The 23,790-nt window shown below is 33.5% G+C and overlaps 1 protein-coding gene across 1 annotated transcript; it reads right to left on the bottom strand.

The window, feature by feature from the left end:
• Positions 1-10,099: 10,099 nt before the first annotated feature.
• Positions 10,100-11,071, bottom strand: LOC134376499 (olfactory receptor 10AG1-like; the record flags this gene model as incomplete). Its single annotated transcript, XM_063095025.1, has 1 exon — positions 10,100-11,071. A coding segment is annotated over one exon (972 nt), but the record flags the coding sequence as incomplete, so codon positions are not given.
• Between the last annotated feature and the right edge of the window lie 12,719 nt (positions 11,072-23,790).

The following is a 23,790-nucleotide window of genomic DNA, read 5'->3' as shown; positions in this document are numbered from 1 at the left end:
TTTCTGGTAATTTTTCCTGGTGACTCATTTGTGGAAAGGTGAAATTTAAGCATGTGCTTTTAACATTCTCTTCATGGTTGGTTGCAATCTTTTCCATAGTGATCTGCAGTGACACCTCTACCATATTCAACTGTGTCTAGTTGCTGTGTGTATGTTGAGCTTTCCATTATGTGTCATTTGCCCTTTATCTAATGTTGAATTACCACAATGCCTGAATTTCTGCAGCATTAAAACACATCCTTATATCTAGTAGAGTGATTACTCTCACTTTACTCTTCGAGAGTGACTTGCCTATTTTTGACAGTCCTTCTTTACACAACAATATTCCAATCATCCTGATAGTTAGGCAAACACACAGACACATACACACATAAACAAGATTTCACATACACACATATAAAAGAGATTTTACTATTTTTCTTTGAATATACAGTTCATATTGGGAAGCTGACACATTTTCAATAATAAATTTTCCAATAGATAGACATGTTATATAATAATGTATTTGTTTCCTCTTAAATTTCCCTCATTAATTTATAACTTACTAGATTCCCTGACTATTTTTATGAGAATTATTCTTAGGTATTTTCTATTTTTGATCCTATTTACATTGTAATTTGAATATCATTTTTGATTCAATTATTTTATATAATAATAAGTTGATTTTTATTTATTGACTCTGTATCCAGCAAACATGTTATACTCATTTATTGACTCTAAAAATGTCATTGTAGATTCTTGAATACTTTCTATACATAGGTTTATATATTCTGTCAATAATTAGATTTATTTCTTCTTTTCCATTCTCATGCTTTTAACATTTTATAGTCATAATCTAGTATATCTAGTAAATATACTATTATTCTCATAAATATTAAGAAATCTACTGTTTGTTAAATAGTATTCCTTTCTTTGCCTCAATTGCAGAAAGACATATTTCAAAATTTTCTCATATAAGTGGGATGTTTTCAGCCCACATCATAACACAGATGTCTTTCCTCTTGCCACCTATACCTTGCTGTGTACTATATGGAATATTAAGTGTGGATACACTTCAGTAGAGTTTCTATTGTTGATGTTTCCTTAGGTTAATTGCAGGGTAATAAAGAAGTCATAAAGAAGCAACATCAACGTATGGAACATGTACAAAGTATAAAAATATAAGTCTATAGTCACTCAACAAATATTCTACAAAAGCTATCTATATACCATACTCTTTACCAGCTGATATATTTACTTTTTAAAAAAGCAAATGTCATCAATAAAAAGGGATGAGAGAACAAGAATAGAAACTATCATTTTTAGAGGAAAATACTAGGACCTAAATTACATTTCCAGTAAACAGTCACAAGTGACCAAAAAATTTGTGCGAACAAAGACTAATGCACTAGATAAAAGATTTGCTGAAAACTTTGTTTCTTATTGTAAAAGCAAGCACTTTGGTTTTAACTCTGTCTTGAGAAAGTCCAGCATAAAATGACTAGCTCAAGAATGAGCAAAAATAACCTATATAAAGGCAAGAAAGCAAAGTAACAATTTCTGATTAGATAACAGCAGAGTTAAGTGAGAAAATAGACAAGTTCAAATCATTAGCTAATGCATTAAATATTGAGATAGCAATTATCTCAAAGAAAGTGTGACATCCTGGTGTCTCAGACTGTATATTATTAACAACAATTAGGGTGACAATAATATAGAAAATATAGAGAAATTTGTGTCTTCTGGCAGAACGTTTGGATTTGGGCCATAAGTGTGTAATAATTTTGAATCCACAAAATAAAGCCATTACTATGTCTTGAGAAGAGTTGATGGAGAAGGCTTTGTCTTGTGACAACTTCAGGATGATGGAGATGATTTTCCTGTAGGAGCTAAGTATCTTCATAAAAGGGATCATACTAAACAACACAACACCTATAAATTCCAACATTTCACTCACAGGCATTATCTCCATAGGTCAGCTTGAATATTGAAGAGATGTCACAGAAGAAAAGATTGACTTGGTTTGATCCAGAGAAGGCATGAAGAAAATCTGGCACAACTGCCTGAGCACAACTGGAACTCCACTGATCCAGGAGCCAGCCACCAGCTGGATACACAACTGCAGAAGAGAGGTTCAAAACTGGAGTAGTGCAGAGGGTTATGAATAAATGACCACATAGATGTTGCAAGTCATCACTGTCCAGAGAAAGCACCCTGTGTTTTCAAGCATAAGGATAAAGCACATTAGTGTTTTACAGGCAATCAAAGAAACATTTGTTTTCTGAGTTCAAAAGTTTATAAACATTCTAAGAGTGAGAGACCCAAAACAGATTTCCGAGAAGAAAAAAATTACTGTAGAAAAAATACATAGGAGTCTGAAAAACCTGTTCACCCCAAGTTATGAGAGTAATGATATTTCCCATATGGATTATCATATAGACAAGAAAAATATCACAAAAAGAAATATTTGGAGATTGTGAATACTAGAAAATTCCCAAAGAAAAATTTCCTTTGTTGAAATGAGATTTATTTCCAGCGGTTTGTTTTAGGTCTTTGAAAATAGTAAAATTAGTTGTTGTTGTTGTTGTTGTTGTTTTTCCTTCTGGCTAGTTTTCTATTAACTAGAAGTGTTTGAGTAATTAGTGTATAAAATTTCTTAATTCTGTTCATACTCCACCATCTTAAATCCTAAAATCAAAGAGCACAACTAAAGTCTAATGGTGAATATATGTTAAAATAATTAAATATTATTACATATTCTAAACATATTAAAATAAGTAATATATAATACTAGATTTGCATTTGGATAGAACTAAATGATTCTAGAGTTATGCATTTTCCTTTTGTGATTGTTTGTAGACAAAGCAACATGAGCATTTTATTCCACATATTAACAAACAGAATCTTGAAGCACAAACACTTATAGTTCTCACATTTCCCAATGGTATGCCCACCATCAAATTTTGAATTATATTTTTAACAATGCCTCAACTGTTCCATGAAGACTTTTGCAAGTATGCTGTGTGCTTTCCCTTCCACATCATATAGCTCTTATTGTTTGTTCATGAACTTCTGTTTGACATTGTATTCCTGTTTCAGTTATCTATCAAAATAAAATTATTGCTATCAAGCATTACATTTCAAAATTCTACCATATCCAATCATGCCACAAATGCTTAATAAATGTCCTTTGGCATCTTAGTTGATTAATTTATAATGACAGTATGGAACAAAATGCATTGATGATACGATTTCAGGAACTCAACCTAGTTCATCAAACCTTAAGGATCTCACTATGTGCCATTGGTTATTATCATTTAATAATATATCAGAGATGAAGCATATGGAAAGCAAAACTGAATACTATAAATTATTATAATTATTAGACAGTTGCCCCAAAATCAAGGGAAGAGAATCTCTAATTTGGATAGAGAATGCGTGAGAAAGCATATCTTATTAGTGAGTATTCAGACAAGATATTGTCTAACACATGAGACAAGATGTGGTCTCCTTCAATGGTTCTCGGTTATCTCTCATGTATTTTATGTAATAATGCCTATGTTACATCATCATCAAAGTAAAGTAAGCAAAAGTGTTTTATATATGTTAAATACTTTAACCATGAAGTAGGATGACTCCTTTAGAGATTGGATTCATAATATTTTTGAATTAAACTTAAGGTAAATTAATTATATGAATGTATTGTTCTCAAAATGGAAAAAAGAACAAAATCCTGACAAAACTTTCAATGCCATATAAAGAGCAACTACATCCCTATTCAGATATGAACAAAGGAAATGGAATCTAGTTATTATAGAAAAGTAAAACAAACCAAAAGACCCCCTTTTTGTGAGTTATCATTTTTCATTTTTCATTATATATATCATTATCATGTTAATTGGATAAAATATCTTCCTATTTAATGGCAGTTATAATTATAATCACTGTATACAACCAATAAATATTTTGACACTGGCTTTCTCTCTCAAATTCAATAATTTCTCAATACTTGCCAAGAAAAACTGAAGTGTTTACTTGAAGCTTTTAGCAAACATTTGAAGATATAAAGGACCATACTGTGAACAAAACATCAAAAGATGACTAGAAAATGAAAACTTCCAGGTTTTAATTATTATTATTGTTGTTGTTATTATTATTATTACTATTATTATTATTATTATTATTTTAAATGTATCTTTCTTAATAAAAAAAATCACTTCTAGGAAATAATATGTTCAAGAAAATAAAATCAGAAATTTTATCTCCCTTAACATACCACGCAACTTTTTTATACTGAGCCATAGACACATATACAAATATAAATCAATACTTTGCCTAGAAAAGATTTACTCCGAATGTTTCAGTTATTTAGCTGATGGATTATTATCACTAAACATGCTGTACATGTAGGGTTCTGTGAACTTCAAAGTGAATAGTATCAATCTTGTTATCAGTTTTGTCCAAGACAAGGAAGATAAAAAATTCAAATTAGAAGACTTTGATTTGAATAAAATTTTGAGTTGAGAAACTTCTTTTCATGTTTAGTATCTGTCGAATCTTGATTCTCTGAGTTTTGCAGTGTTCTAAAATAAACAAAGAATATAAATACAAAAAATATTTAACATAAAATAATTCATACTTACTCTGCTAAATTTAGTTACAGCTGTTTTTCCCCTCAGTAGAACAGTTTAAGTACATATGTTAATATATATATATATAATTATGTTATACATATATATAATATACATATATATGTTCCTTATATTTAATAACAGGAGAATTTTGTTTTAACAAAAACATTATTTTTTTCTCATAATGAAAACTTTTATCTCTTTTAGAATATATGTACATTCAAAATATCAATTTCCATTTATTTTAAAATATCCTTATTTTTTATTGTTTGTATTTCTTTCCCATAAGTAACCTGAATGTATAACTTTATGTTTCCACTAACCACTTGTTTAATTTCTTTTTTTTTTCCACACAATGGTCAAAGGTGTTTTTCCTGACAGTCAGCCTATGGAATTCAGGTCGCCTGGACACCCACCCCACCAATCCTTCTAGATTTTGGCAGAAGTGAGAATACCCTTGAGAAATCAACACTCCTTAAATGTCCACTCTAACATACTGGCGAATGTTCAGAGTCAAAACTGTGCCTTTGAGTACCTTTCTTATCTATACTTTTCTTAATGTTTCCCTTTGATTCTTGTACCTCGATCTTGTAAGATAGCAACATCAGACTTTTCTTACCATTACATGTGCATGTTTTATTTATTAAGATTTTTTTTTCTTTAACAGTATACTGAATGGAAAATTAAGTGATTATTTTTGTCAACACAGATGCTATCTCAAGGTCTATCTTCATTCTATGACAAATGTAAATATTTTAAATCTATACTATATCAGAGGGCAAAACAACCCTACAGTACCTGCTGTGATTTCCAGTACACTAACAGATTGTGTTTTTCTTGAACTATGTGAACAAATGTAACAGTGATTTAAAATGTAACAGTGATTTCCCTGAACTATGTGACATTTATCTGTTATGATATAGCTGCTGTTTTTGTCCACACTTCCATATCACATTCTAATTAGAAACGAAATGTATTTGATCCGTAATTTTTTCTCTCTCTGCCTTTCACTTTCTTTATTTTGTCCTAGAACCAAATTCATTATGCTTTCCTCCCTTCCTACACTTTTAAATAGAAGTAACATAAATTTTAACATATTTTCAATAAATTTCAAGAACATATCTTGATTATTTACTTTGAATTATTATTGGGATAAGTAATATCATGCCCCTAAAATAACGCCTGGCTCATAATGATCAGAGTACTATTTTCTTGAATTAGCTTAACTTAATTAATAGATTTTAAAAATACAGAAAATTTCAAAACTTATATTGGTCATGATTGCAATTGTGATTTTCTACTAGGATTATAAATGTATCTACATACATATGTACATATTTGGGAAATTCATACTTTCTTAGAATACTATGCATTTCTTTCTGTTATTTGTAGTTTCAGCAATATGATTGAGGGTACTTCAAAATGTTCATAGAAAAATTCATATTATCTTTTAATTCTATCTTTTCACAAAGTTTTTGAAGTACCCTCATATACAACATTCATATTGTAAACAAATAACCTTAGTTCTTAAGGTCATGTTTTGTCTTGCACTCCTAGTACTATGTTTGCTTGTTGTCACTCAATACAACATGTTACACGTTACTTAGCTCTGCTTTTCAAAGAGCTTCTCCATGAAATTATACTAATTCAATTTTAAAATATTTTATGTAATTTTTGTTTTTACACATTTTGATCATTTTCTTCTCAAATTTTCATTGTTTATTTTATAACTGTACTAGGTAAAATTCTAAGATTACCCAAAGATTTCTGCTCCCTCCTGCATTTGAACCTTCTCCTAGATACTCAATCCAAACTAGGCCTTGCTGTAAAAGCATTCTTCACATATAATTAAGGTCTGATATCAGTTGACTTTAAATAAGGGAGATTGTTCCTGTGGGCCTGGGCCAGACCTAATCACATACATTCTTTAAATCTAGGTATAGCGGTCAGAGACAAAAATCAGAGATTTGAAGTGAGGGAAAGGGAAGAGGGGATAAGAAGTGCAATGAAATCGGCTTCTCTGAGATCAGGTTGCCACAGATGACAACCAGCCAGGAAATCAGACCAAAGTCTGACCACCTCAGAAGCCTGGATTCTGCCAACAACCTAACTGAGCTTAGAATAAGATGTTCTTCCCCAGATACTCTGACAAGAATTTGGCCCAGCGGACACCTTGATTTCTTTGAGACCCTAAACAGAGAAACAGATCACCCTATGCCAGACATATAACCTACAGAAACAGTGAGATAATAAATTTGCATTATCTTAAGTTGCTAAGTTTGTGGTCATTTGTTATGCAACAGTAGAAAAGCAACACAAAGACTTAAAATCCATTGAATTTAATCACTTCCTGTGTAGATAGAGTTGAATGACACCTGACTTGGGAAAGATCTATATCTCTGGAAGTGCCTGGATGCCTCACTTTTTAAAATTTTGTTTAAGGTGTGACCAATGGACTTTGATATAACATACAAGGTCTGAAAAAGTCTCATGACCCCAGTCACTTTCCTTACAGATGGTTTGTGAATGTCCTAATGGGTTTGACAACCCAGCTTGATTACATAACCAAGAGAAATCACACCCCATCTCCACACCCCTTATTCACCGAATTCTCCAGAAGTCCAGATTTCTTAACAGCTCATCTGATTTCAAGCAAGAGTTCAGCCTTGTGCCTGGGGAAAAACAGTGGCCTGGGAATTCCTTGCTTCTGTGAGTCTCTCAGACCTCTGATCCTTGCCTACATTTTTTCTTTTCTTGCTGAACCATAGTCTTTTCTTTTAAATAAAATCCTTGAGTGAGTACACTTTGAGTAGAAAACATTTGTTTGATCATTGATTTTGTCATATTCACAAATATATATATTTTTAATTAGATTGATATGGTGGGATCTAAGAAAAAAAGTTACCTATTTTATTGTTATTGATTATAAATAGATTCATATTGCTATCAATTTATTTTATGTAATAAACTTCATTTAATAAGTACTTGAAGCTCTCACATTTTTATTGTGTTCTGTAAAAGTATTCAAATGTTTGCTATTCTTTTTACTTTGTAATTTTTGGAATTTTTTAAGCAATCATTGTCAGGAAAAACATGAACAAGGGTTTACACATATATTTGGCACTGAAAGAGAGACAAATGCCTAAATTCTATGTATACCACTTATGTGATTTGTGATAAGCATGTACATATTTTACCTTTTAAATTTGTCAATGATTGAAAAATCATATGTCAATAATTTTATAATTTTTATTTTTCTTATTATTTATTGGGTTTTGAAATGCTGAGAATGTCTTCATTAATTAGATACTTGGTGAGTTTTTCTCTTTCCTTTTTTCTTTCATGAATTGTTTTATTTATCATCATTCTATTCTCACTGTTTCTCATTTATTTTTTGCTATGTTCATTTTTATTATCTCTTAGTCTATTTCTGATTCTATCATTATATGTCTTCAAGGTATTGTTTATTCCTTAAGAAATGCCCTGAAGTTTGTATTTTCTGATTTTTTCATAAGAAATCTATTTTTTAATTTCAAAATTAAAGATGACTTGGCTGACATTGAAATTGACTTACTTGATGCTAAATATATTACACACTATTTAGTATATATAAGAAAAGGGAAAATGCAAACATTTTCTTTCTTTTTTATAGTTTTATATTTTCAGAATAAAAACGTATTATGTCTTGGAAACTACTTATTATATTCTCAATATAGTAAGCAGAAACTATAAATAAAAATATGTGAAATCCTGTCACTATGAAAATGAAAATTATCTCTTCTAATATACATCCTGTGCACACTGCTAATATGCATCCCCTTCTCCTACAACTGACATGCACATGTAAAATTTGCAAGAAATTGTGGAGTGATACCCTTTTTTGTTTTACAAAAATAGTATTACGTTTTATATATATATTTACATTGCTTTTTACATATAAGGAAATTAGAAATTTCTCCAGGCAGAGCTAATCTAGAACATTGTCTTGAAAGGCTGTGCAGTATTATATGGTGTAGATGTACTCCAGAGTCTTAACATTCTAACAAAGTGCCTTCTGTTTGCTTCCAATTCTGTTATGCATTGGGATAAAAACACATTTTGAACATTCTTAAACAAATGCATTTTTGTAATAATTACAGGGTAAATATTACTTGTACAAGATGAGATTTTGTTGATTAAGTTTGTCAAGAAAAAATAAGCATATTTACTTTTCTTTCCAAAAAAACGTCAAATTACTGACCCAAATTAATGCAAAAATTTAAGGGGAAGGGGAAATGGTGTATCAGCTTGGTCCTGGCATGATGCAGAATTCATTCCAGATGATTAAAATAAAAGAATTTTAATGAGAGGACAATTTACGTGATGTATTAATTTCTTCAGTCTACCTTAACAAAGTACCAACTGTTAGGCTGCTTAACACAACAGAAAATTAGTCTCACAGTTCTTGACTCCAGTGTCCAAAATCACAGTCTTGGCCGAGCCTCATTTCCTCTGGAGGCTTTAAAGGAGAATCATTCTTTGCCTCTTCCAGCTTTTGGTTCCTCCTGGCCTTCATTGATTCATGTCTGAATCACTCCAATCTCTGCCTCCACCTTCACATGACATTCTTCTCTATTTCTCTCTGGCTATTTTCTAAACTTCTGCCATCTCTTACAGGGACAATTATTATTGGATTTAGAGTCTAAACTTAACTACTTTGACTCATTTCAAAATCCTTAGTTCAACTATATCTGTGAAGTCCCTTTTTCCAAGTAGGATCACATTTCCAGGTTCTGGTGGGAGATGTATTTTGAGGAGCTAACATTCAACTGAATACAAGTGGACATGGAAAGTTTCCAGTGAAAATTCGAGAAGCTTCTAAAACTAAATAGATATTACCAAAGCAAGAGTCAAAATACAATGGGAGGAAAAGATGTTACTAAAGAAAAGTGAGATCTGAGACTAAAAAAGGAGAAAACACCCTTAGGATTTGTATTCTTAGAAAGGACATGGATAGAAACAAGAGATACAAACAGGGCAAAATGCAGAGAAAACCTGATTTTCCTGCTTCCAACGTCTTAGCTACATCTATTTTTTTAAATTCACAGTACCTAAATTCAACCGTACAGTCAGAAAAGGGCACCAAATGCATCTGAAGAAATGGGAAGCTTAAAGAAAATTTTTCAAAGCATGGCTGTGATCACTGGTTATATTAAACACTCAGTTACCTTTCACTATGTTGCTCAGACAATCTCTTAATTCAACAGTTAGCCATGAGAGGAAAGACGGCTCATCAACATTACACACTTGCAATTGAACTAATTTGCACAATCTTTACACATAAGCTGTTAACTAACTCTAAGAAAAAGGGTCTCTCAACAAATGTGAAGTTGTTATCATTTTAATTATAATTATTTAGGAACATAGAAAAAAAGCTAAAATATCCTTTTATTTTGTAGCTACATGACAAACCTATAAACAAATTATTTCTATAATTTCAAGTCTTAAGCTCATTTCAAAAGCTTAGCTAGGAGTTTCCCCAGTGCCATCATGATATCTTTGTTCCTCAAAGTATATACAATGGGGTTCAATGTTGGGATCAAAATAGTGTAGAAGAGAGATATCAGTTTCCCCATTCCTTCAGCTTGATGTGGTTTGGGTTGCAAATAAGTGATTGTAGCTGTTCCATAGAATAACACTACAACTATTAGGTGAGAGGAGCAGGTGGAGAAAGCCTTTGACCTTCCTCTGACTGATGACAGTTTCATAATGTTGCAGATAATTTTGCCATAGGAGACAACGATCAAAAGAAATGGAATCATGAGAAATACCACCGCAACTACATAGACTGCTATCTCGGTCACAAATGTGTTCCCACAAGCAAGCTTGAGTATTGGGGGAAGATCACAGAAGAAGTGATTAATTCTATTAGACCCACAGAAGGGCAAAGAGAAAATCTGGTAAGTATGCCTAATTCCAACTGGAATTCCACTGATCCAGGAGCCAGCCACCAGCTTAGTACAGACCCTGTGGTTCATCACTAGACAATAATGCAGAGGGTGGCAAATGGCCACATAGCGGTCATAGGCCATCACTGTTAAAAGAAGGCACTCTGTGCCTCCAAACATCAGGACAAAACACATTTCCGTAGCACAGGCAAACAGAGAAATGTTTCTTTTCTGCATGCAAAGGTCCATGAGCATTCTTGGGATAGTGACTGTTACATAACAGATTTCCAAAAATGAAAAATTGCTAAGAAAAAAATACATGGGGGTCTGAAGAGCAGGGTCTATTCTTGTGATTAGTATTATGATACTATTGCACATCAGGATAGTCAAATATATGAGTAGGAATATCCCAAAGAGAATCCACTGGGGGTTGGGAATATCCGAAAACCCCAACAGAATAAATTCCTTCACTGTAGTGGTGTTTGATAGTTCTGCTTTAATTTGCTTTCCATCTGCAGATAGGGTAAATTCAAGATGGTTAATTCATTCATGCTTTGAATCATAGTTTCCTTTTGTAATAACTGGATTAGAGGCATAAATACAGTTAAGTAATATTTTAACGTATTTCCACCATTACCTTAGTCTGTTTCTAGGAAATTAGATTTGAAACTTCCAAAATGAACTGCTATGCAGCTGAAATTAATTCAAGTAAGAAATTCCTAATATATCTAATTTGACTTAGATGTAATGACATCAGAAGTATTCAGAAGTGTGCATTATTACTGAGAGAATATTTGGAGTAATGTTATCTTATTTCTCCCTTAAGAAAGGAATTATGAAACAGACTTCTATTGTTTTGTCTGGGTTTACTATTTTTCTCTTTGTTGGTAATCATATTTCATCTTCTTTCAGTACAAAGCTTTTCCCTTAAAACTTATGTTTAACTGTAACTCAAAATGAGTTTTAAGTCCGCCAATATATACATGTATACTCAATTTTCTTAAACCAATTATTTGTAACTGGGAAATAAGCATACGCATTACCATTGCTCAACTTTATGTACTTCTTCCATCACTACTGCTAAATTGCGAAAAATATTAACTCCAGCATGCTGTTTATCTACTTTCTTTATTAACACCCCTATTCATTGTTTGATAAACATTAACTCTTAACCAATGCGTATGACCAATTAATTGCAATTTTAAAATATTTTCCTCCTCATCCATGTATGATTCTCCATTGTAGTATAATTCTTTGCAAACAAATGCAACTCTTTTTCATTATCTTTTCTTCATGGTATTGCCTTATAAATATGCAATTTTGTTCACACAATGCAAGTAGCCAGAGCATATAAATGGAACTAAATATATGTGTGTGTGTGTGTGTGTGTGTGTGTGTACATATGTATGTATACACACACTTATATATATATGCATATATGTTTAAAAAACACCTTCTTGGCTTACTTTATATTATTGTCATTTAGTAATAAGTCAGCACTGATTAACAATTCCCATTACACTTTGTTAATATTTGTTTTCCCGCTTTCCAAAATAAATTCTTATGTGTTTTCCTATCTCCTAATATCTGTACACCTGTACACCTTCACCTAGCCCTATCAGCTGATGCTTTTAATACATTCACCATAACAGTGATCAAAGTCTCTCATATTTTTATACTTCCAATGGCATGGATTTTTAACATTACTCTAAATAAATTACTTTACTATTAATGTCATCATTATTGTTATTTGACATATATCTAATTTATAATAAAGTTAAGAGCTACATATATTAAGTAACTAACTCATTTTCAGATAAAGATCTCAGAATTTTATGCGTTTCTGTTTTATTAATTAAATATTGATACTCAAATACAAAACTATTCTTAAATAAAATATTAGGTCAGCACAATTATTCCTTACCTTGGTGGATTTTCATGAAGTTGTCTATGAGAGTGTAAATGATTTTTAACCTATGAACTTATAAAGCTCTTCTTTTTCTCAGAACATCCCTCTAGTTCCACAATATTCTTGCTTGCTTCAAACATCATATGCTTTTAAATAGTAGCAGTCAGGCTCACCCTAGGGAACAACTTCTCTAGTTTAATTTGTAGAGTTAGTTCTCTATTTGGCAATCATTCTGGTTCATTTTTCAAAAATACTTTCATTGGACAGACCCATCCTTCACTTTAGCTCCTCTTTGGAATAAAGCACCCCCACTGCAGGGCACGTCTCTTGGCAGTGGAATACCACTTAATTGTCTAGTTCTACTTTGAGGAAATGTGAAAATATTTCTAGCTATTGCATTTAAGTCCTTTAATAAGTAATGTGGATTTGCCTTCTGTACTTTTTTTTCCCTTAATGCACCCAGATCCAGATCACCCAGACCTTTGGCAAATGTGTCACCTGTTTTGTCCAATGAACATGTTATTTTCGGTGTCTTCAATATATTGGGTGGAGAGATCCCTTTTCAGATGTGTTTCTAGGATAACTTTATTGAAAATTAAAGCATGTCATCATGTCTGCTGACAAAAATCTACACCTTTTTTTTTTCATATTATGCTGCCACCTCAGGCATCAGGAAAGGTATCTAGCTGATTGAAAGAGCAAGCCTCTTCAAAAATAAACATTTAAACAAGATTATTTAAGACATAAAGGAAAGAAGCAATTTTCCTCTCAACATCCTTTTCCTATTTCAGTTACTGCCAGACTTGTATGGAAATGAGAATCTCTGGTAAGAAGTCTGGAACCCGAAATCTACCTCTACCTATACTTACATTTCTTTCTTCCTGTTAGAGGTTGTATGACTATTTGACAGTGTCTTTCTAAAACCACATTCCTCTTTTGTATTTTAAATCTGTTTCTTTTTGCTACAGCATGTCTCTCATACATTGGTCTTCTGTAACCTTTATTATCACAAATTTTGTTTTGTCATGTGGAGAGTCCTTCACTTACATCTTTTTTGGGGGGTCTAAATTTATTTATTTATTTTGTTGTAATACAGTTCTAAGTATCCACAAATTAGAAAACTATGATAATCATTTTTAACGACGTTTAATAAAGTATGTGGTTTTCATTGTCATATTTTATCCAGATATAATTTATAATTTCTGCATTTTATTTTATTTTTGTTATATATAAATATATGTATATATATTTATACATATATATGTATATATATGTATGTATGTATAAAATATCTAAAATGAGAATTGCACTTATTATTTACCACAAACTAGTGAATTTCATACTGGCTGGGACAAATTGAATGCACATCACCTATTGGGGTAGACTGATCTAATCCTTATTCTATCATTTAAAAAGAGAATTGTTTATTCATTCAATTAAATATCACAATCACCTGAAAACAAATGTAAAAACTGAACTAACAGCTCAGATATATCATTGACTTAGGAAAATAAAGGATCATCTTATACCCATTTCACAGTGCGGTTTTGTGATTAGACTCTAGTTTCTTCCAACAGCTTCACTGTTCCCTAGGTCATCTTTCTAGTTTGCTATCAAACAACAAGCATTTGAAGAGTTGACAATTGAAAACAGATCATAAGGAAGAAGAAAACCCACTCTTAAGAGTCTTTACACATATCATGCATATTATTTTATCATTTATATGCATACACCATTGTAGAATCTGGCCACATGACTCAACTTAAATATGAGAGGGCTAGGGAACATTGTTTTACTGCATGGCAAAGAAACAAACGTGTTTGGAGAACACCAAGCCAGACTCCGCCAGTCCTCTTTTGGTCTCTAACAGTCTGTTTTGTTCTTTCTCCAAACATAGAATATATTTCCCCAATCCCACAGAGTTCAGACTCTGAGAATCTATGATCTTTGATTATGGCACATTTCTCTACATTAGGCTTGGGTTGTCTCTTTGAGATTTAGGGACCAATGAACAAAAAAGGAATTTTTCGTACCACTCCAAGCTCACTTTACAGCAGTGAAATTGGAGTAGAGCCAGCAGGTACAATCTGCCCTTTTGCTTGGGAGAGACACAGCTGTCACTAGTCATCTGGGTGGATTCTTAAAGACACTTAACAGTTACAAAGTAATTCGTTTGTTAGTTTTTATTTTTGGCACCTGTTTCCACTCTAAATTGTGTTTACTCCCTTGCTTATTCTTATCTAAAGGCTGTTTCAACAATAAGAGCCTCCTTGCACCCTGCCCAGCTTTGCATTTCACTGAATGGTGGAGCAAATCTGAAGACCTAGTTATTTTCTTATCGATAAAAAAGCCAGTCTTTTAAATCTTGACATTATGATTTTTTGGCTACAACAATTTCTCAGGATTCAAAGGACTTTTCATCTAATTATTTCACAACAGTCTCTGGGATAAATTTTTCCCAAACACTGTTCTTAAGGATTCTAGAACCCATGCCTCTCTGTTTCAGATTAAAGCTGGCCAAATAGTAACTCTCTGAGATTCTAGACAACAGTTAGAGCATCAATTTATTTAATGTCCAAATCTAGACAGTTCTAGAGCAAATAAGGAGGCTGAACGTAACTTTTATTTTATTGCATAACCTGTATGTGAAAAACCAGTTCCAAAAGCAAAATACCATGCTATAACATGCATGCATTTATATATTATTTTATGCATTAAATTTTACATAATAGAATAATTATTGATGGTATATGTCCATGTATTATAATAGTTTTTTAGGATATATTTGTATCTTATATAATGTAATTATTATTTTTTGGTGTCGTCTTATTCTTAAATTAATTTAAGTTAATGTCAGTGGTTACCGTGGGGACTAAGTAAGCCTCAGTGAGGTTGGGGGTGCATCCAATCTACAGCCGTCCACCTGTGACCCCCCCAAAACTCACGTCCTTTACACACACAAATTCACTCATTCCATCCCCAAAGTATTAACTTGTTTCAACTCAAAAGTCCAAAATTCAAACTCCCATCTGTGAATTCAAAACAAGTAATCTACTTCCAAGATACAATGGTGGGACAAACATAGGGTACATATTCCCATTCCAAAAGGGAGAAATAGGCCAAAAGAAAGGGGTGATAGGTCCCAAACAAGTCTGAAACCCAGCAGGGCAGATGTTAAATCTCAAAACTAGTGAATCGTGTACCTTGACACCATGTTCTATGTCCTCTGCATGCTGTTACAGGAGGTGGGTCCCCAAGTCTTGAGGCAGCTCTGCTTCTATGGCTTTCCTGGTCTCAGGTGATGTTTCAGCTCTCACAGGCTGGCATTGCACACGGGTAGCTCCACAGGTCTGGGGTCTCCATAGTGGGTCCACTCTCACTACTGCACTAGGCATGGCACTGTTGGGGTTTCTCTGCTGCACCTCCAACCCCACATATCTTCTCAGCATTGCTCTAGTGAAGGCTCTATTTTGTTACTCTGCCCCTGTGACAGATCTCTTCCTGGACCCCTAGGCTTTTCTATACATCCTTTGTAATTAGGGTGGAGGCTCCCAACCCTTCACAGCTCTGGTATTCTGCAAGCCTGTAAACGTCACACCACATGGACTCTATCAAGGATTCTGACATGTATTTTTCCAAGCTGTGTTTCAAGCCATACCAGGGACCAATTTAGCCATGGCTAGGGTAGCCAAAGCAGCTAGAGTGCTGATGCTGGAAGCAGCTTCCCAAGGTGACCCTGGGCAGCAAGCCTGAGGAGGGTACCTCACTCCTGATCCCTAATACCATTCTATTTCCAAATGCCTTAGTGGTTAAAGTGAAAGAGTTGGCCTCAGATGCTTCTGCAATGCCTTCAGTGCCACTTTCCCCTTCCCTTGGTAGTTGTTTTCCATTGTACTAATCTTTTTAGCACTGCTTGCTTTTCCTTCTGAAAATACTCTGCTTCTCTACCACATGGCAACACTGCAAATGTTTCAAATCTTTATGCTCTTTTCTCCTTTTGAATTCTGACTTTATGTCATGCCTTTGCTGTCATAACATGGAGTAGGCTGTTAGAAATAACCATGTAGTTTCCTGAATGTTTTTCTGCTTAGAAATTTCTTCTGCCAAATACTCTGGTTCACAATTCTTTTTGTGTGTGTGTGTGTGTGTGTGTGTGTGTGTGACTGGTAAGGGGATAGCAACCCTTGGCGTGGTGTTGCCCGCACTGTGCTCAGCCAGGGAGCGCACTGGCCATCCCTATGTAGGATCCAAACCCGCGGCCTCTGCACTCTGAGCGCTGCTGTGCTCCCAGCGCCTCATTCTCCTGAGTGAGCCACGGGGTCGGCCCCACAATTCTTAACTTCTAACTTCCATGAATTCCTAGGGCACGGACTCAGTTCAGGCAAGTCCTTGCCAGTTCATAGCAAGGTTTATCTTTGTCCTAGTTTCCAATAAATTCCTTCTTACTTCTATCTGAGGCCTCTTTAGAATGGTCTTTCCAGTCCATATTTCTATCAGCATTCTGCTCCCCAGCACATGATCAGTCTCTAAGACAGTCCAAACTTTCTCTTGTTCTTTTTTCTTCTTCTGAGTCCTCCAAACTCATCTAACCTTTGCCTACACCCAGTTCTAAAGCTACTTCCACATTTTCAAGTATGTGTTATTAGCAACACCCCAAATCTCTGATACTAATTTTCTGTATTAGTCTGTTTCTGTTGCTTGTAACAAAATACCTAAAACTAGGTGATTTACAAAGAAAATAAAATTTTCAAAACTTTAACAGTCATAAACATTTTCACTAAGAGCCAGCCTATGAATTATCTTAATAAATAAACACACAGATTTCATTTGAAAAGAATGTAGTTATGCCCTTGCATGTAGCCTTTTCAGATTACCTCTTACTTTACTGATTTTTTTAGTGTTTAATAAAACATAGGTCTGAAGATTTCCTACTATGATTGTAGAATTATCAAACTAATTATTTCAAGTTTTACTTTCTGAATTTTGAGACTCTAGTTAAGGCAACATAAAGATTTATGATGTTTATGTCTTCTACAAATTAAAACTTTCATGTTAACAGATTATACCTCTTTATCTTTGGTGATACATTTCATGTTACATTCTGTTTTTTATTTTGTTTTTTTCTGGTATTACTATAGTCACTCCAGCTTCTCATGCTTACTGTTTTGTGGTAAAGTTTTCCTATTTCTTTTAATGTAGCTATACATTTTTGCATTTATATGAATCTCATGAAGATAACATATATTTTAGTATTGCTTTGTAATCTATTCTGTATTTTCATTGTAGTATTTAGTTAATTAACATTCGATGTACACATTGATATGTTTGGAAATAGCTATACCATTTTTAAAAATTGTGCTTATTGGTATTTCTCTGCCAATTCTCTATTTCCTTTTTTCTATATTCTATTTTCTATATTCTATAATTTTAGGTTGTTTAGATTTTTTAAAGTTTCATTTTACTTAACTGATTTTTATAGTGACTGTTTTAAAATGTAGATATTCGTTTTTATAAACACTCTGAGTTAATTATGTCCCACTTTGTATTATTGTTATACCTTACTGTTATACATTTATAAACACCACAATACATTGTTGTTATTTCTGTATTAAACTGCAATTTATATTTTAAAGTACATTTATAAATGTGAAGAATGCTGTGTACGTCAAGCCTCTTATTTTCCATTTGGAGATCTATTCGTATTTTGTGTATATACTATATACTTTGTATTCCACTTGAAGAATTTCCTTTAATATTTCTCATTTGTAAATCTGCTGGTGATAGATTCTTTCTCTTTGATAATGGAGGGGTCTGGGTAGCTCCAATGGCTGACTTCAACCCACCCCACCCTCTACCAGTTTCTTGACTCTGACACAGAAAAGAATTCAAGAGTTGAGTCAGAGTAAGAAATGAAAACAGGTTTAATATAAAGAATGAGATATGGAGACTTCACACGGAAAGCACAGGCTGGCTCCAGACAGTGAGTGGCAGCCACAGCAAGTTCAATATAAAAATAATTAATACACACATTACAAAGTGCAGGCTGGCTCCAGAGTGAACAGCAGCCTGCTAAAGGCAAGTTTAACACAAAACATAAGGAATACATGCTTCATAGGCAATGTGTGGGTTGACCCCAGAGAGATGAGCAACAGCCCTGCCTTCTTTCTGGATTCTATTGGAATCTTCAGTTGGAATCTTTGGAGCATGTTCATTGGTCAAATTCCACCAAAACACTTAAAATATGCTAGATGTTCTCTAGCACCTCCAGTGGGAGGTTATTTATAGGATAAATTCCTTTCTACTGAGCATACTCAGCCGCTGTAATTACATAAGTCTGCCTCCTGTGGTCTCAACCTCCAGGTGTTGGGGCTGAAACTAAGTGCAGCAAGCAACAGTAGGTCAACTCAGAGGAGGAGTTCGAATCCTAGGGGAGTGGTTTGAGACCCAGGGTAGCAGTCTGAAACTTGACCCCAGGGAAACTGAGCACCTCCTTTCTCACCTTTAATTTGTATAAAAAAAGTTGTTTTGTGTCCAGGCCCGTGGCTCACTAGGGAGAGTGCGGCATTGATATTGCATGAGGCCCCGGGTTCGGATCCTATATAGATATGGCCGGTGTGCTCGCTGGCCTAGCTTGGTGCAAGACCACAACGTGCGGAGGGTTGCGATTCCCTTACCGGTCAAAAGAAAAAAAAAAGGAAGTTGTTTTGTTTTTCAATTCATGTTATGCTTTGCAGAATGATTTAACTAGATAAATCTGTTTAGATTGAGGGTTTTTTTTTTTTTTTTTCCCCTTCAGCCTTCTAAAGATGTGATCTCATTCATTTATGTCTTAAATAGCTTCTAATTAGAAACAGATTAATTAAATTTTTCTTTCTTTGTCATGGTATGTCATTTTTCTCTGACTGCTTTTAATTTGTTTTCTATACCACCGGTTTTTACATATTGGTTATATGTAACTAGAACTATTGCATGTTTATATTTTTTGCAGTTTGTTGAGCTTATTGAATTTGGAGGTTTATATTTCAAATTTTTGAACATTTCGCCCTATGACATAAAGTAGTTTGTTTGTTTGTTTGTTTGTTTGTTTTTGGTTATGGATTTTCATGATATAAAATGCTCTTGGTAACCCCTCTTGCCCAAGATACGATGGCCAGATCCATACTGGTAGTATGCCCATTAACACAAACTGTGATTATACCCCATGTCCCCCACCCAAGTATCCCTGGTCTCCTACCTCATCCCCCTTTCTCCCACTCCACTTTATATCCCTAGGAATGCGCACTCCTTCTGCAAGACCAACACACCACTGTGGTCTTTCTTTCATTCCTTCTTTCTCTTTTAACTCCCACTTATGAGTGAGTACATACTGTATTTATCCCTCTGTGCTTTGCTGTTTTTACTCAACGTAAGTTTCTCCAAGCTCATCAATGTTGTTGCAAATGGGAGAATTTCACTCTTTTTTATGGCAGAGTAGTATTCCATGGTGTATATTTACCAAAGTTACCTGATCAATCATCCATCAGTGGACATTTAGGTTGGCTCTATCTCTTGGCTATTGTGAATAGAGCTGTGATGAACATGGGAGTGCAGGTATCCCTTTGACATAATGATTTCCATTCCGTTGGGTATATACACGGAAGTGAGATTGTTGGATCATATGGAAGATCTATCTGTAGTTGTTTCAGAAACTTCCATACTGTTTCCCATAGCAGTTGTACTAATATACAGTCCCACAAACAGTGTAGGAGTGTTCCCTTCTCTCCACACCCTCGCCAACATTTGTTTTTCTTCATTTTTTTCATTATAGCCAAAGCTTCTATATAGCAAAGGAAACAATCAACAAAGTGAAATGATAACCTACAGAGTGGGAGAAAATTTATGTTTACTATGCATCTGAGAAGGGATTAATATCCATAATATATAAGGAGCTCAAGCAATTACACAGTAAAATACCAAATAACCTAATTTTAAAAATAGGCAAAGGATCTGAGAAGACATTTTTCAAAAGAAGACATACAAATGGCTAACAGGTACATGAAAAAATACTCAGCATCATTCGTCATCAGGGAAATGAAAATTAAAGCCACATTGAGACATAAAATAGTTTTCAAGTCTGCCGCATACTCTTTCTTCTGAGACACCAATAATGTATATGGCAAATCTTACTAGTTTTACAAAAGTTTCTTTAAGCTCTGTTCTTTTTCTGCCTCACTGACTATGTACTTTATATTGAATTGATTCTATTTCTGCATCTATTGATATCATCATGTGATTTTCATTTTTTTTTTCATTTTGTTGTGATACATTACATTAATTGATTTTTGAATATTGAACCAGTTTGCATACAAAGGATAAATCCTAGTTGGTCACAGTGTAGAATTCCTCTGATAAATTGTTGGACATCATTTGCTAATTTTTTTTGTTGGTATTCTGATCTATGTGTTTGAGAGATACTGATCTGTAGTAATTAAATCTATTTCTATGTATATTCCCTGCAGTGTCTAACATTCTGTTAATCTCATGGTACATTATTTTAATTTTAGATATTATATTCATAATATCCAAAAGTTTGATTAGGTCTTTTTTAAAAAACATTTCTATATTCTTTAAGTTTGTGTTTTTCTTTAGGTATTTATTCATAGTTATAAAAACTTAATTTATACCCTTGTTTAGTAATTTTATTATCCCGTATACTTGTGGTCCTGTTTCTGTTGACTAAATTCTTTCCTGGTTATGGGCCACATTTTCCTGCTTTCTGACATAACCAGTAATTTTTTGTTGCATGCTCATCATTATAATTATTCTGTTGCGTGTGTGCATTTTGTTTTCTCTTTAGAGATTGTTTTTGAACACTTTTGAAACCTTGGGACAATGGAATTATACTTCACTTCCTAATTACCAACCATAAAAAAGTAACACATTTTTACTGTGGTGGATGGGGGGGAGGTGTATCTGTGTGTGCACCATTTTAGAGAACTAAGTGGTAGGCTTTTAACCTGTGAAGCAATTTATATTGACAACATGATGATTATATTTATATTTTTCAATGTAAACATTTGTTAGACTGTTTTTCTTAATACTTCAGAATCAAATGTTCCCTTCCTCTATTGAGAATTTAAAGTTTATTAGGCTTTTAATTCATTCCAGTTGTTCATTGCCAATTCTCTGACTTTGTGCACATGACTTGTTGTTTAATTGAAGATGATAATAAAATTAGTTTAAATTATGTCTTCTCTTTCAAAATTAATTTTAATTTTACCTGGGATTATGAACATAGTTACAATATTTTATGTTCAGAATTGTTTAAAAAACTATTATTTAACATTATCTACAACTTTAAAAAATATATATATTTAATTCTTAGGTTTTTAAATTTGTTAATCTCTTGTAGAGTATGCATAAAGAAAATGCACTTCACAGGGCCTGGTTTTCCAAAGCCTTGCAGTTTCAAATATTGACCTTGCAAAGGACAGGAAGTTTTCCCCATTCTACATAGTCTCTGTTGTAAGATAAAGAATTGTAACACAGCAAGGTTGCTGGCTCAAAGACAGACAGGTTACTGATTGATATGCAAAGATACTGGGAAATTGCTGTAAGAAGAGAATGTTTGCTAAGATCAAGCTTTTGTTGGTGGATCAACTTAACTTCTTGAAAATTCCATTATAGAATGTCTCCTTACTGAATGTTACCAGCTTCTATTGTTAAACTTGTTAAATGGTACTTAGCAAAAACACCACCTATGTTCTCTTCCTGGACCTTCCTGGTCTGGAGAATAAATGCAGGAAGAGAACCCCAATTTGTGGTTAATTTCCCAAATGGAAGGAATATCTCTCTCTTGAGGGTTCTGGGAGATCAACCGCTTTTCAGGGTTTCTCACTGCTCAGAAGAGATGAGCTTTGAGTAGTCTTTGTCAGCTCCATCACCCAGGGGAAAAGGGGTGACATCCATGGGAAGCAAAGTAACAATCGCTTTCTACATTGGAATGTGTAATTTATTTTTCATTAGGAATTCCCATAAGTGGTATATTTTCTATTCTTGACATACAAAAATGTTCTTTACAAAATGAGATTCTCTTATAGTAGAAATAAAAGTCTCTCTGCTGAGTAGAGGTGATCAAAACTTTTAAAAGGCCATCAGTAATAATACAAATGAAAAAACTACACACACAGCATCTCACAGTAATTTAGTATTTCCTTTCAAGTTTTATTTAAATTTGACTTCACCATTAAGTCATTTGATTCTCTGAGTTGCTATGTAAACAAATTTAAACAATACAGAAAATCAAAATGCCTTGAAACCCTACCTCTTTGATGTAACAAATATTTTTCCACAGGAATTGAGCATTACCAATATAAACAGCCTAATATATACTCCCATATCTCTCTTTACACTTATGTAATCATATTCAACTTTATAAACACATTCACATACACACAATTATAAATACTTGGTCGAATTTTTTATATGTTTTGAGATATATTTTATTACTATATTTGAGTTTTTTTATGATTATGAATAGTGGGTCCAATCTTATACATATTTTAAAAATGTATTTTATAATCATATTTTGGTTATCCTTTACTCATTTGTTAACATATTGTCTCTAGAACTATTTTTATATGTATCAGCAGTATATATTGATTCAAAACTTTTTGGTTAAATGACTCGTTGAAAAATTATGAACATGATCAAATTCAGACTCACCCATTTGTTTTAATGTCCCTTGAGATAGCAATGAATTCTACCAGTTTTAATGGTGGTGGCGGGGGAAGGCATTGCAACTGAGGACGTACGTGGGCTACAAACCCAAAATTCTTCACTCTCTAGTTCTTTACAGAAAAGTCTTTGCTAAACCATGCTGTTAAAATAACAACCATTTTATGATTCACAATTCTGGGAGTCAGCAATTTGGGCTGAGTCAAGCTGGGATGGCACTTCTATTTTCAAGGTGATGCTTTGTAGCCTTACACGAGTGTTTAGACCTCAACATGGGTGGCTGAGGACACTCTCTATGTGTTCTTAAATCCTCTGAATGCGTTATATAGTCCTTTTCAGATAGTGCTAGAAGTGTTAACAGTGAAAAGAGAGTGGCAGTTACAAAGTACAAGGGATTTGCAAGTTTTTCTTTGTGACACATAAGCTAATGTCCCACTGGTCGAAGCAATTCACACAGCTGTGCCCCACATCCAAACACTGTGGGTACGACACAAGGCAGTGGATAAAAAGAGGAAAGATTTTTTAACAGCCATTATTATCTAGTACAGTCTGCTTTCTGGTATTCAGTATTATTGATGTGCAAAATATATGCATTTCCTAATACCTGTCGAATCACAGCAATAGGCCT

This window comes from Cynocephalus volans, chromosome 4 (genome assembly GCF_027409185.1).
Source record: "Cynocephalus volans isolate mCynVol1 chromosome 4, mCynVol1.pri, whole genome shotgun sequence".
Classification (NCBI taxonomy): Eukaryota; Metazoa; Chordata; class Mammalia; order Dermoptera; family Cynocephalidae; genus Cynocephalus; species Cynocephalus volans.
Note: the sequence above shows the minus strand (reverse complement) of the source record. Positions and strands in the feature narration are given on the sequence as shown.